This window comes from Parasteatoda tepidariorum, chromosome 3, assembly GCF_982258835.1.
Source record: "Parasteatoda tepidariorum strain Cologne lab strain chromosome 3, Ptep-v5.0, whole genome shotgun sequence".
Taxonomy (NCBI): Eukaryota; Metazoa; Arthropoda; class Arachnida; order Araneae; family Theridiidae; genus Parasteatoda; species Parasteatoda tepidariorum.
In genome coordinates, this window is record NC_141757.1 from 71,852,823 (window position 1) to 71,866,262 (window position 13,440).

General features: G+C 28.5%; 1 protein-coding gene across 50 annotated transcripts in view; it reads right to left on the reverse strand.

Annotated features, from left to right (window-relative positions):
• LOC107455746 (uncharacterized) overlaps nt 1–13,440 on the reverse strand; it is a 125,849-nt gene that overhangs the window by 98,648 nt on the left and 13,761 nt on the right. For 41 of the 50 annotated variants that reach the window (XM_087159543.1, XM_087159535.1, XM_087159540.1 and 38 more), the window contains 9 exons: nt 13,291–13,344; nt 13,082–13,144; nt 10,646–10,684; nt 10,429–10,491; nt 9,521–9,574; nt 8,659–8,835; nt 7,052–7,246; nt 4,980–5,171; nt 475–666 (listed from right to left, as the gene is read on the reverse strand). In XM_087159543.1, coding sequence (XP_087015669.1) covers nt 475–666; nt 4,980–5,171; nt 7,052–7,246; nt 8,659–8,835; nt 9,521–9,574; nt 10,429–10,491; nt 10,646–10,684; nt 13,082–13,144; nt 13,291–13,344 — 1,029 coding nt within the window. The remainder of the gene's footprint in view (nt 1–474; nt 667–4,979; nt 5,172–7,051; nt 7,247–8,658; nt 8,836–9,520; nt 9,575–10,428; nt 10,492–10,645; nt 10,685–13,081; nt 13,145–13,290; nt 13,345–13,440) is intronic. The other 9 variants (XM_087159571.1, XM_087159560.1, XM_087159574.1 and 6 more) reach the window with 3 other exon arrangements.

The following is a 13,440-nucleotide window of genomic DNA, read 5'->3' on the forward strand; positions in this document are numbered from 1 at the left end:
AAAGAATTTAAAAGAAAGTTTATGTATTTGATGAGTTAGTACGGAGTAGATTTTCGAAATTGCTTTTTTTTTAAATAATGAAATGAACTCTGATTGAAAAGACAAATGGAAATGGAAGAAATATTAAGTTTTGTAACCTAAAGAAATCTTTCTTAAAATGTTTTAGTAAGGTCAAGTGCTAAGTCTGAATCAAATATGAGTTAAATTTTTTTATCGATTTCAAATATGTTTTATAAATGCGATTAAATTTAAATAAACTAGTAAAAATAGTAACATAATTAGTAATATCGTTGCATTCGTACTTTCCAAATTAGTTTGAGTAGAACTTGCTTGATATATCCTGGAGTAAAATCTTACTTCTTTGATTTATTATTATTATTATTACAATCAATTTATGAATGAATATTAATTTGAATTGAATATTAATTATGTTTATACATAATTTAAAACTTGCTTTTAAATTCGCGTCTTTACCTGAAATTTCACATTTGCAGGATGGACATGGTTCAGTCTCGTAATCTAGTTCACAACCAGGGCCGTCACATTTTGGCAAGGTGCAGGACACTCCTCTACATTCACAACTAGGACATGGTTTAGTTTTATAATTTATTCTGCATCCTGGCTTATCGCATTTAGGTGGAGAACACGATACTGGCGGTGCACCTCCTATAATAATAATAATACTCAATTACAACAGGTCGAGAAGTTAAAAAGAATGGAGATAAAGAAGGAAAATTGTGTCATAACAATTGAAAGAAGACCTAATAAAAGTGTGCTCGTAAATTAACCCACTGATAATTCAGTACGTAAAAAGTTGTAATTTAACCTCCAGCCTTCTCCGCATAGCAAAACCGGTTTTTCCATGTTATAAGATAGGAAATCAGTGTATTGGGTGAAACATTCTCCAATTTTGCCCATTTACTAGCGGCCAGTAGATTAAGGAACAGATTTAGTACGCATTTTTAAAATCCTTATCAAGAAGGAGGTCCAGAAAAGTATAGGGGAGAGTGGGGTCAATTGTAACAGGGTACGATTGTAACAGAGCAAAAATTTCGAGTGTCGGATTCTAGATTTGGTTCCTAGGTGGCGCACAAGGTGTATTTAATAAATCTACATGTACACCCCTGATGGCAATCATTTTTATGTACTTTTAAAAGAGTTAGATCACAAAAGATATTTTCACGCCACGCAAGTACTTTTTTTGGTATTAGAATATTATATTGTAACAAAGTAATTTTGTTTAAACAAATAAAAATTAGTAACCGAATATGTAAGTGGACACCTTAATTAACATTTCAATAAAAAAAAGATTAGTTTTGCTAATTAACTAGCATTGTTTTTAACAAATGAAGCTGAAGTGGCGTCTTGGGGACAATTGTAACAATAAGTAAAGGGACGATTGTAACAGTTGAAAATAAATAATCTTATGTTTACAAACCATTACTTAAGTCTTTAAGAACCACCAATAGTTTCCTATATCATTTATATTATGTTGCATGTGCATTATTTTATTTGTCACCTTTCACAGCATAAATTAAAATTTTTAACCCCTTAAAGTTAAAAGTTTAACCCTTTAGGTCTCTGCTCATTATTATTTTTACTCCTAAAATATCACTACTATTTTGATCAATAAAGAAATATATCACAACTATGATACTATGTATAATTAACTATGTTTTAGTTGAATTTATGAACTGTTACAATTGACCCCGTAAGTGGGGACAATTGTAACAAGTGCTCGACTGTCAAAAATTGTTAATAACTAATATAATAACATTTAAAATTAGGTATTTATTTTTTTTCTAGTAGAGGATAGTCTACTTTACTCGTCTGTCAATTAATACTAATAATATATTGGATTTTTTGTTAGTTAAAAATAGTTAAGTAAAAAATGTTACAATTGACCCCACTCTCCCCTACACGTGAGAAGTTCCAAACTAATAGTTCAGTGAGAAAATATCAAAAATTTTATTGAATACTTACAAAACACTACAGATGTAGGCAGAACTTTAATCGTCAGAAGAAACAGAGAAATTGAAGTGCTTGAGAAATGATTGTTAGAAGTACGTCTAGGTTTTATAAAAAAAATCAAACTCGCTTTTGATGTTTTCAGCCCTGATTTTGACACCTGTAATTCGTTAGATTCGATAGCACCCCCTTACCGTTAAATATCCCTGCGACGTATCCATGATTCATAAACTTAGATCTGCCAAACGCGGCTAACAAGCTCAACACAAACAAATTTTTCAACTTTTGTTTTTTTGTTTTCTTGCTTTCTGTTTTTCTTTATTTACATTTGAGAAAGTACTCCTTCTGCATTGAGTTTCGTAAAAACATAAGTACCCTTTACAAGAACTGAAAACTTAAATATCAAGCGATTGAGCATGAAATAAAATAATACCTATAAATGACATATGAGTATATATGACCAAACACGCCAATATGCATCGCCAGTGGAGTTGTGAAATAAGATAGATAATTTTACTTTATTTTAGTAATAAATAAAATTTAGAACATATTTCTTTTTCTTTTTAAAACTTAATCATCGAGGGGAAAAAAGTAAGCAAAATAAATATTCGAATATTATATGAAAAAAAATGAGCTGTATTGTTTTTCTTCTTTAAAATACTTAATTTTTATTTCTTTAAGGACTCCGATCTTAACTTTAAAAAAAGTAAATAAACGAAGATCGACTAGATACGTATAATTTCTTTATTTATATTTTCTGAGCTTTATTTTGGTTCTAGAACTTTGTAAGAATTTATGTTAAAATAGAGGGCTTAAAACTGTCTTGTCATCCAAAACTGAATTTTATAACTGTGTATGTAGACGTCATTGAACTATTTGTTTCAAACGCATTTTCCAGGTATCGTTGAAATTTATATAAATCAAATCATAATGTGCATGAGATGAAATTTATATAAATCAAATCATAATGTGCATGAGATGAAATTTATATAAATCAAATCATAATGTGCATAAGATGAATGAAATTAGCATATATAAATTAAAGGTTTTATCATCATCATCAATGGCTCGACAGCCCAGGGAGGCTCTTGGCTTTCTCAAGAATTATTTTCCAGGTCAATTTTTTTCCTGCTAGCGTTTCTCAGTTTTTAGTTTTAAGGCCAAAAGTTCTTTTTCTAGGCCATCTATCTATCTCAAATTTGGCCTGGCACTTTTTCGTATGCTAACTGGTCTGGCATTAAAAACTCTTTTTGTGGTAATCAAAGGTTTCGAATGATATAAATATTGCCTAGTTTAAAAACCTTAAATAGAGTACCGTCCTTCTACAAAGCTGGACTAAAATACATAAGAATCCAATAAGCGAGAGAAGAGAGCTCGATTTGCAAGGTATTCCAAAAGAAACTACGAGAGCAGTTCTGGAGGTTTGCAAAAGCAGAGAGGATGGGGTGAAGCCAAACAGAAAGGTTAAAAGAAAACAATTCATTTAAATGTAAACTTTTCTGTACTTTTTGTGACGCATTGATTTTTAAGCATATTTTAATTTTAACGTATTATCAACAAAGCATAAGTGATATTACTTTTTTTTATTTTATTAACTTTTCTATTGGTTTTTATATATTCTTCAAGTTAGTCAAATAAAGAAATTGAAAATACTGTGTCTCAAAATAATAAAATTTATAATCGTATATACAATGGCTCTCAAAAGTGTTTGTACACTTGTGATTTTCAATGAAATAGAGTTCCATCCATTAATTAAAATGAATATTTCAGAATGAATATTTAATGACACTCTGATGGATTTTTTATGAATTTTTCAAGAGTTTTATAATTTTAATCTTTGATCACTCTGATATAAATTCCTTCTTCTAAGCGTTTTATCACATACTGTATAGTGGAACGATATAAAATAAACTATTTTAGCAATATTTATTACTGATTTACCACTAATGATGGCAAGTTATCAACTTTTAAATGTTGTCTGGTGCTACATTATGACTACGAGGCTTTTTAAATGCTAAAAGAAAATATTATGGAGTTTGAAAGCAAAAATTAAAATCCAATTTTCTTACCATAATTTTTATTTTAAATTGCAAAAAATGGATAAATGAATGATTAAATAATAATAACAAATGAAAAATAAGTAAAAAAAAAATAAAGCAATAGACGATAATTTTATCAAACCTAAGTTGACTTTTGTGAAGTAAAATTTTTGTTACTCTCTGATTATTAATTTTTTAAAATAAACTTTTACTTTATTTCCGAAATATTACATGCAGTTTTGTTAGAATTATATTATAGATATCAGTCATAAGTGTAGGAATATGTTTGGGAGCCACTGTATATATAGGAAAAATTTGTGAATTATTTGCTCCAAACGTAGTTTTTGAGCAGCATCAAAATGTATATAAATCAAATCGTATTGTAAATAAATCGAATGAAATATATATGAATCAATGGTTTCACAAGATGTATTTGTTCAGGACTTCCTTTTAAAAAGAGTACCAGCATAAATACAAATCTAGCCAAAAATCAAAAGCATCCAAAGAGTGAAAAGAGATAGTTCAAAGTGCAGAGCAATTTTGGAGATTGGTTAGTGCAACGAGCAAGGGGTGGAGCTCACTATTACAGTGCATTCTCTCTTATATAACACCGTATTAAATAACTAATCCATATAAATATTTTATTAGAATAGAATATGAATATTTTATTAGAATATAATAGATATTTTAGATACAAAAATGTATTTGTATTTATATCTAGTGTTTATTTCTTTCATTGTATCATAGTTTTATTGTAATGAAACTCTGAAATGGTTTTTTAAAATGAAATTTACTGAACCTAACTAAACAGCACTTTATAAAACGAATTCAGCTTATATTTTAGTTTTGTTTTTAAAAAAATAATGCTTATTTTGTTGAACGTTTATAAAAAGTACCAAAATTTCTGAATTTGTGTGAAAGAGAGTGAAATGTCATGTTGTGTTATTACAAAATACTGAATACTTTCTTTACCTGTATTTTTGCAATCGCAAGATGGACATGGTTTTGTCTCGTAATTTATTTCACAATCAACGTCACATTTTGGGATGTTGCAGATGACCGGAGGTTTTCCTAAGCATTCGCAAGTGGGACATGGCTTTGTATCATAATTTAATTTGCATCCTGGCTCATTGCAAACAGGTAGAGCACACGTTGGTACTGGAACTAATGATACAAACCAATATTTATACAACGAGGAGATAATGCAAAAAAATTTTGACTTTAAAATAAAAAGTAATAAAAAAAAGCCTTCTAAATCAAAAATTTTTAAACTACTAATATGATCTATTTCTACTACAAATTCGGACTTATAAATGAATTTTGGGACCGCGAAAAAACCCGTTTATGTTGTAATATATTTTCCATAATAACAGAAGAAAGATGAATAATTCATAACATTTAGTTTCTCCATTTTCGACGAAATTAAAGTCGAAATTTTTGTTTCAAATTAAAAGTTTAAAAGTTTATGTTCTTACACAAAATTTTCTCTTTTTTTTAAACCAATTAAACGGAACAGTATAATAAATAAAATTTTAATTGCAGTATTGTTTTCGTCTCCTTACAAAATGCAGCTACGAAACCTCTTTCTTGACAAACTTTTGGAATTAAATTCTTAGTAAGTTGAAATTTTAAACGAAACTTTTACTGTAAGTTATGCGATATTCTAAGTGTTCTATTCTGTTCGCTTTCACTTGATTAAACAAATTTTGTGGGAGCATAAATTCATTAAATAAAAAAAGATATTGTGAAGTATGAAACATGATTCAAAAACAATAAAAATCTGTATTAACAGAAAGATTTTGAAAGGCTAATGTTAGAAACACCAATAGATTTTTCTGAAAATGAAGTTCGTCTTGATGTTTTCAGTCCTATGATTGTCACTTCGATATCGTCTCTTTTCCCACTTAAATGTAAACTAGTGATTCTGTGTGCACTTTTCGTAGTTAATTTTTGATAAAGATTCTTAATTATATATTTATAGTGAAGGTCTGTTGCTACAGAACATTCTATATATCTATACACTCAACCATCACTAGTCAAGCACCTATCCCTGCTTTTCAGATCTCTATCTTTTAACAGCCATGGCTGGAATGTCTCGTAATTTTATCCCAGTCAGACAAAGACGAAGAGAGCGCCTGAGCTGGCACCCCTCTTCAAACTTCCACAACACAATTAACTTGAGGACTTTTAGAAGCCATAGATTTAATATGCTCTTTGCTGCGCATGTATACATATTAAATAATTGGCATATAAAGCGGATGCTTAACTTAAACTAAACATTCCATTAATAATCTATAATGCTCTTCTGTATTTTTATAGAATCACATCTAAAGTTCAAAAAGCTAACATTTCTTTAAAAAAAGTTAATTATTTTTTTATAAATATTAACCTCTAGTGCGAAGCACTAAATCAGTAGATACCTAGCAGCAATAATTCAATTGTTTTCCAACGTATTTAAAATCAATATAAAGATCACAACTTGAATTCATACCAATGGCATTATTTTCGTATATTTCTATGCTTTCCAGATTTATGTAAAAACCTACAATTTACACTTTATGCAAGGGTCTGTTTTTACAAAATATTTTAATTACAATTTTTTTCTCCAAAAAATTCTATATTGTTAAAAGTTCAAAAAATTATTACTTTTTCTATTTGACATGAAAAATAAAATAATTATCCTCATTTTTTTTGGAATTGTATGTTAATACTAAAATAATTTTCACATATTTCTTTTACATATTTAATTAAAGAATTTAACTTCTACCTAACAGTGAATTGGCCATGGATTCCGTTGTTTAAAATTTTTTTAAATTAATAATCATTATGATTGATTGAGAACTATCTCTTGTAATGAAACCCTGGAATTGTTTTTTAAAATGAAATTTATTGAACCTAAATAAACAGAACTTTATAAAACAAATTCAGCTAATTTTTCTCTTTTTTTAATGCCAATTTCTGTTGAACGCACACAAACAGTAATTTCTGAATTTATATGAAGTGTCATGTTTTATTATTAAAAAATACTAAATACTTTCTTTTACCTGTTTTTTTGCAGTCGCAAGATGGACATGGTTTTGTCTCGTAATTTATTTCACAATCTACATCACATTTTGGAACGCTGCAACGCACAATTGGCTTTCCTACGCATTCGCAAGTGGGACATGGCTTTGCATCATAATTTATTTCGCATCCTTCCTCATCGCAAGAAGGTAAAGGGCACGTTGGTGGTGGGGAATCTATTTTGCACAAAAAGTAATAATAAAGTAATGATACAAACTAATATTTATACAAAGAGAAAATAATTCGGAAGGATTTAGTTTTTAAAATAAAGAATCAAAAACTTTCTAAGTTAGAACTTTTAAGAACTAATATTTTATAAATGTTTTTGTCGCATAATTAAATTTTCTGAGGTTTGGAAAGTACTTTTGTGCTGTCAGTACCCAATCAGAACAGTCCAGAATATCAGTTTTTCCGCTTTACTTCAAAACTTTAAAAAAAAAAATTACCGATTCAGCGCTGCACTCTCTCTTAGAAAATGCATTAAAATGTTTTGGTTTCTATAAAAGATATTATTTTTTTTAGGATCAGCTATTTTCCTTTATAAATTATAACCAAGTCTAATTAACGCTGTTGGTCTAATTTACGGGTGAGGAAATCTTCAGTCGTGACTCCTTTTGCACTATATTATAAAACCAGTCGTAGTCCGTTCGGTATGATACATCAATTCATTATAATTTTTCGTTCCTTCACAAAATAATGTGTTAAATAGGGGAAAATAGAATGAATCTTACTTATTAATTGCCATACTTTCTTTGTTACTTTACAAAATGCAATTTTAAGACCCTACCTCCAAGAGGAAATTTCGCAAAAGACTTGCTTAATAAGTTAAAATTTTTAGCGAAACATCTAAAAGGTTTATGTGATTGTTATGTTTTAGTGATGAATTTCTGAACAAGACCTATTTAGTATAGTTTCATTGAATTGAAAAAATTTCGTCAAAACAAATAAAGACGGAAAATTTTATTACAGTTAACTATAAAGTAAAAAATCTAACATAAATTTTTCACTCGTAATTCAAATTTATAGTTATATGCCATAGTAATTATATTGAAATCGGGAAAAAATCGTGGTAATGATGAAAAAATTCCGGTTAACAGAAGTACAAAGTAAGATAATAAAGAGATAATTTTTACAAATATATCAATTTGCTGCTGCATGTAATTCATTTCTATGTATGTAAAGGTGAATATATTTATTCGCATAGGGTTGCATACATTTTCTATATGAAAACGTAACGGATTTTAATAAAAAAAATTTATAAAAGATTCTGATTTAATAGATTATATAGGTGAGAATATTTATTCATGTAAGGTTACACACATTTTCTACATGAAAACGGATTTCAATAAGAAAACGTTTATAAAAGAACCTATATTATAAAAATAAAATTGCACTTTTTATGCCTTTTAGATTTATGTATACAGCAAGATATATATTTGGTAGTAATTTCATCTAATTTTAATTCTATTAAACGATTTAATTTTGAAAAAGAAGCAATTTCATAGGATAGCATAATAAAATTATAATGACAGTGAAAAAGCGACAACTCTATTACATCTAATTTTTATGAAACAAAATACTATCTTACTTGAGGGGCATTTTGATTCACGAATACATCTTTCAGAACTATCTCTGTAAAATCCTTTCTTACAATCGCACCCTTTTTTACAACTTCCTGAGATCAGTTTACATCTGCCTTTGATTTCACATGAATTACACCATTTTGGCTTGACACATGCCACGATGACTTCATTTTTACCACATTCTGTATGGAGACAAGTAATGATTGATGTTATTAACTGGCAGATTTAAATATATTTCTATTGACTTTACTTTAAGAAAAGAAAAATAATTTTTAACATAATAAATTTTTTAAATTAATGATTCATCAATTAAATTAATGTTTTATGTTTAATCATTTTTCAAATACAGTACATTTTGTAATTAAATTATATTGAACCAGTTTAATTTATTTAGCTGTCAAGTGTCGTCATAAAAGAGAAACGCAGTTAGATGATGATGATGATACTTATTTATTCTATCGAAAAGATCATCTCATCATTTTAGCTTTTTATCTGTGTATTTTATGTTGCTTTTTACGTTGCTATTTCCCCACTACGATGATAACTGTATTCAATTCGGGCATTAACCTGTTGTAAATTTGAAAGTTAACTTTCTTACACTTCTCATCCACGAAACTAACATAGATATTTTTAAGATTTAGAGAAAAGGATAAGTATTGACGTCTTAGGATTCTTAAAACTGTCAGGTTAGATATAAAGATTAACTGCAAAGTTTAGAATGAAAATTGCTCTAAGATTGAGATAAAACTCAAAGAATATGTGCACCAGTAATTCTTAAGAGTTTCTAAAAATATGGAAAAAATAAAACCAATTTAATCATTTTCAAAATTAATAATTCATTTAAACTAGCCTCATGACTCGGCTTACTTTTTCCTTTACCAGAAGACCTTGTTGATGATTCATCATCTTCTTCAGAACTATCTAAAATAAATATAAATTCTGTAAAAACCTTAAATATTTCAAAAATACTCCCTATAATAATGATTACCAATTTTTTAAAAGTTATTCATAGTTTGAATAAAAGTTTTAAGTTATTCCTTTTTATTTTAATTGGATGTTTTAATAAAAACAAACAGGTGCCTAAATCACAAACGAACTTTATTGTACAGTCGTAGTTGTAACAAATGTAGACGTTCACAAGTTTATTTAGAAAGTAGAAACTTATCACATTTTTTAGAAGACTGTTCCAAATTGAAATTTGCTTTCGAAACCTTTCCCTGTGAATAAAGAAACACCGCTTGATTGAAGAAACGCTTAATTTTCAATTTCCATCTTTAACAAATAAAAGACGTTCCTATAAAAGCAGAAGAACCGTTTGTAAAGGAAATGCTGTAACATATACCTCAGATAAAATCTCACAGAGTGGATTTTTTGGTCAAGCATTATGGCGAGGCAAAATAAAATATATTTAAATGTAATATAAGAGAGATTTTATCAATAGCATTAGGAGGTGGTCTTTACCCGAACAATCAGTTGTTCAGTGTTCTTTAATCCCTTGTAACGTAATCTCTTTAAAACGTAAATCCTTTGATTAATGTGAATAATAAAAAAACCTTTTTTGTCATTTTTATATCTTCTCTTCGTTTATTTTCGCATTGAAAAGACATGTTTATTCACTAACCTTATAAAATATTTTATGAAAGACTAATTGCTGTTTTTATTTTTGTTGACAAATTCCGATCCTCGTTTTGTTTAGTTTAAAATCTTGCACATTATATTAAAAATAATATGTAGTGTAATTAATGATGAGTGTAATTTTTAAAATTTTGTAATACCTTTTTCGTGCCTTGATGACCTATGTGAAGACCTTCTTGATGATTGGTCACTTTCTTCCTCATCTGAAAAAGTTTTTAAGAACATGCGTGTTACATAGTTTTGTTAATGATTAACAAAATGATATTTTTGTAGTATTTGCTTGTTATTTAAAAAAATTACAAAGCTGAATTTTAACTTGCTAAACTTTTTTTTAAAAAATATATAAAGGCTAATTACCCTCATCATATTCTTCAGACGATGAAGATCGGCCATTTCCTGAAATATTAACCAGATGTCTACATTGCACAAAATAAAAAAAAACGTGAACACCGGAAATAACTTTTGATCTTATGAACGGGTCACGTAATAAGACTCAATCTTAATGGTTCTACAGTCTAACCTTAAATAATATAATTAATGAGTGCAGACGACAGTTTAAACGAGATATAGGATGCGAAAACGTACTTTTTTAAAATTCAAGCAATTTTTTCGACCGATTAAAGATTTTTGACTCATAAAATGTAGGAGGCAACTGCAATTTAGAAATTATGGTCCCAACAGGAGAGCGTTTGAAAGTTCATATCCTTTAATGTTTTTTTTCTTCTTTTTTTTGCGTATTTCTGAGCTAAGGATCGAATCGGAAATTGCTTGCATACGATTATAAACATGCTGATTCAAACATAATTCCATGCAAAAAATAGTTATTCATAATTTTTTGATAATTTTCTGTTATTTATTTTAACAGTGAGCTGAAACAAATCAACTTTAAGGCTTACAAACTTTTACACTTTTTAAAACTTCGTAGCTAAAAAGATTAATCCAAAATTTGAAGGAAATCGGTCGATTATTCATTGATATATAAATGTTTAAAAACGTAACTTTTTTGTGATGGTGAAATATATATAAAGTGAAATTGGCATTAAGGGGTATGCCGAGATAACCTGGTTGGCAGGGCCCTGGACTCACGCTCGTGAGATAGGGAGTTCGAATCCAGCCAGCCGAAGTCTCCCCGTGTAGTAAATGGTGACTGGTGCATGTTAAATCTGTCGGGTCACAAAGTTCTTCATGCTACCAAAATAAATCAATACCTCTGGGAGTACTCAGTTGGATATTAATCGTTCTCTGGTTCAGGTCAAAATTGCGATCTGTGAATGAATGAATGGATGTATGAATGGGTCCGCCCTATAAACGGGTGAGACGTATGGGTGCGACAGAAGTCGAATTTTTGGCCATAAATAGCCCCACTGGAAAACAAGAACAATCTCACTCCGTCCGACTTGATGGCCGACGACAACAACAACATTAAGTGGTCAAAACTTTCAAATGTCCAGCGGTCAAAATTATTTGGACTATATATTCCAGATTGGGCGACTTCCATATTGTGAGGGTCTAATATCCAAATCTATCGAAAAATTATATTCATTTATATGCTCAGTGTGTTTTGCTGTCTGATTTCGTAACTTGAAATACCATATTTAAGGTTAAACGGTAGATTTATTAATATTGAATCCTAATAAGAGAAAATTCGATCATTATAAAGTTATTTCTAGTGATCATTTTTTTAAATTTTATTTTGAGCACTATACAAGATTTAACATACATTTTAAACGATATTTATTTGAAATATGATCAAAACAAAGTTCATCGATTTTATTGAACTTCTTGTTCTTTACAGCTAACTAATTAGAATTTCTGAATGTTTGTAATAAGCGCTATGGTTAGTTAGGTGGAAACCGAAAAATTTTTAATAATAAAAAAGTCTTTATTAGTCATTTAGATACAAAAATTAAATCTTAAGCTTACACTTTGTAAAATAAAAAAGAAATTATTTCCTTCTCCAGTCTATTCTTCCGTATTTTCTTATATGCTATTTTTTACACAATTTGAATACTGTTTGTGCTTTTAGAAAGTCGGCAATTATTACCTTTTTTAAGATAACAACTGTAAAACAATTTTTGTAACTTTGGTCGATGACTAAAATCTGTAGCACCAAACATAAATAATAGTTGCTGTTTTTTAATAATGCAAAAAATGTTTTTAATAAAAACTTTTTTACCTGATTTTTGTAAAATGGTTATGAACTAGACGGAAAAAAATTAAGGATCAAATTATAATATGGAGTACCAACACTTTGGTTCATCATCTTTGGGTTCATCATCCGAAAAATCCGTTTTACCGTAAGATCCATTTTTTTCTGTAAAATCTATTTTTATCGTAAAATATAACGTAATTACTACAGTAATATTTATTTAATTGGAGTGATTAAGTGATTTTACACCAATCATTACTATAAAAATTACGGTATATCATTACGGTTTGTTCTGTAACATGTTCCGGTAAAAATGGATTTTACGGTAAAAAGTATTGACACCCTGAATGCCGATACTTTTTGATCCGAAATTTTTATAGTTTACTTTTTATTTTGCATTACAGCAAATTCAAAATGCTTATTAAATTTAAAAGAGTTCTTAATATGAGAAATTCTATGTTACAAATGTATTTCATGCTAGTTCTTATATTCAACATGTTATCTCCTTGTATGTTCTTCCCGACAGATTAAACATTCGTTTTGTAAATCGAACTCAATCTACATTTAATATGATCTCCTATATGTTATAAAATAATGCATTACAGATAATATTTAAAATATTCTTCAAATCTCATTTAAAATACCCCGTCTTTGTTCTGATACCCATTGTGAAGACCTCCTTGATGATTGATTGAGCTCTTCATCATCTGAAAAATTCGAGAAAATGTATGTTTCAAAGTTCTGTTGACAGTGACAGAATTTAGTATTTTATGTTTGACATTTTGTGTCATGTGTTTGAATACAAATATGAATCATTTGTGTTAAATTTCTGAATGTTATAAATGCTAATTACTTTCGTCATACTCGGAGGATCTCGATGAAGATTTCCTTGAAAAGTGACCTTTCCCTAAAATATTAAACATGCATTTTTTTACAATCATTTTGAATAGAATTAACAAGAAATTTTATTTATTTTTTTGCAAACAAAAGTCTAAAGAGATTT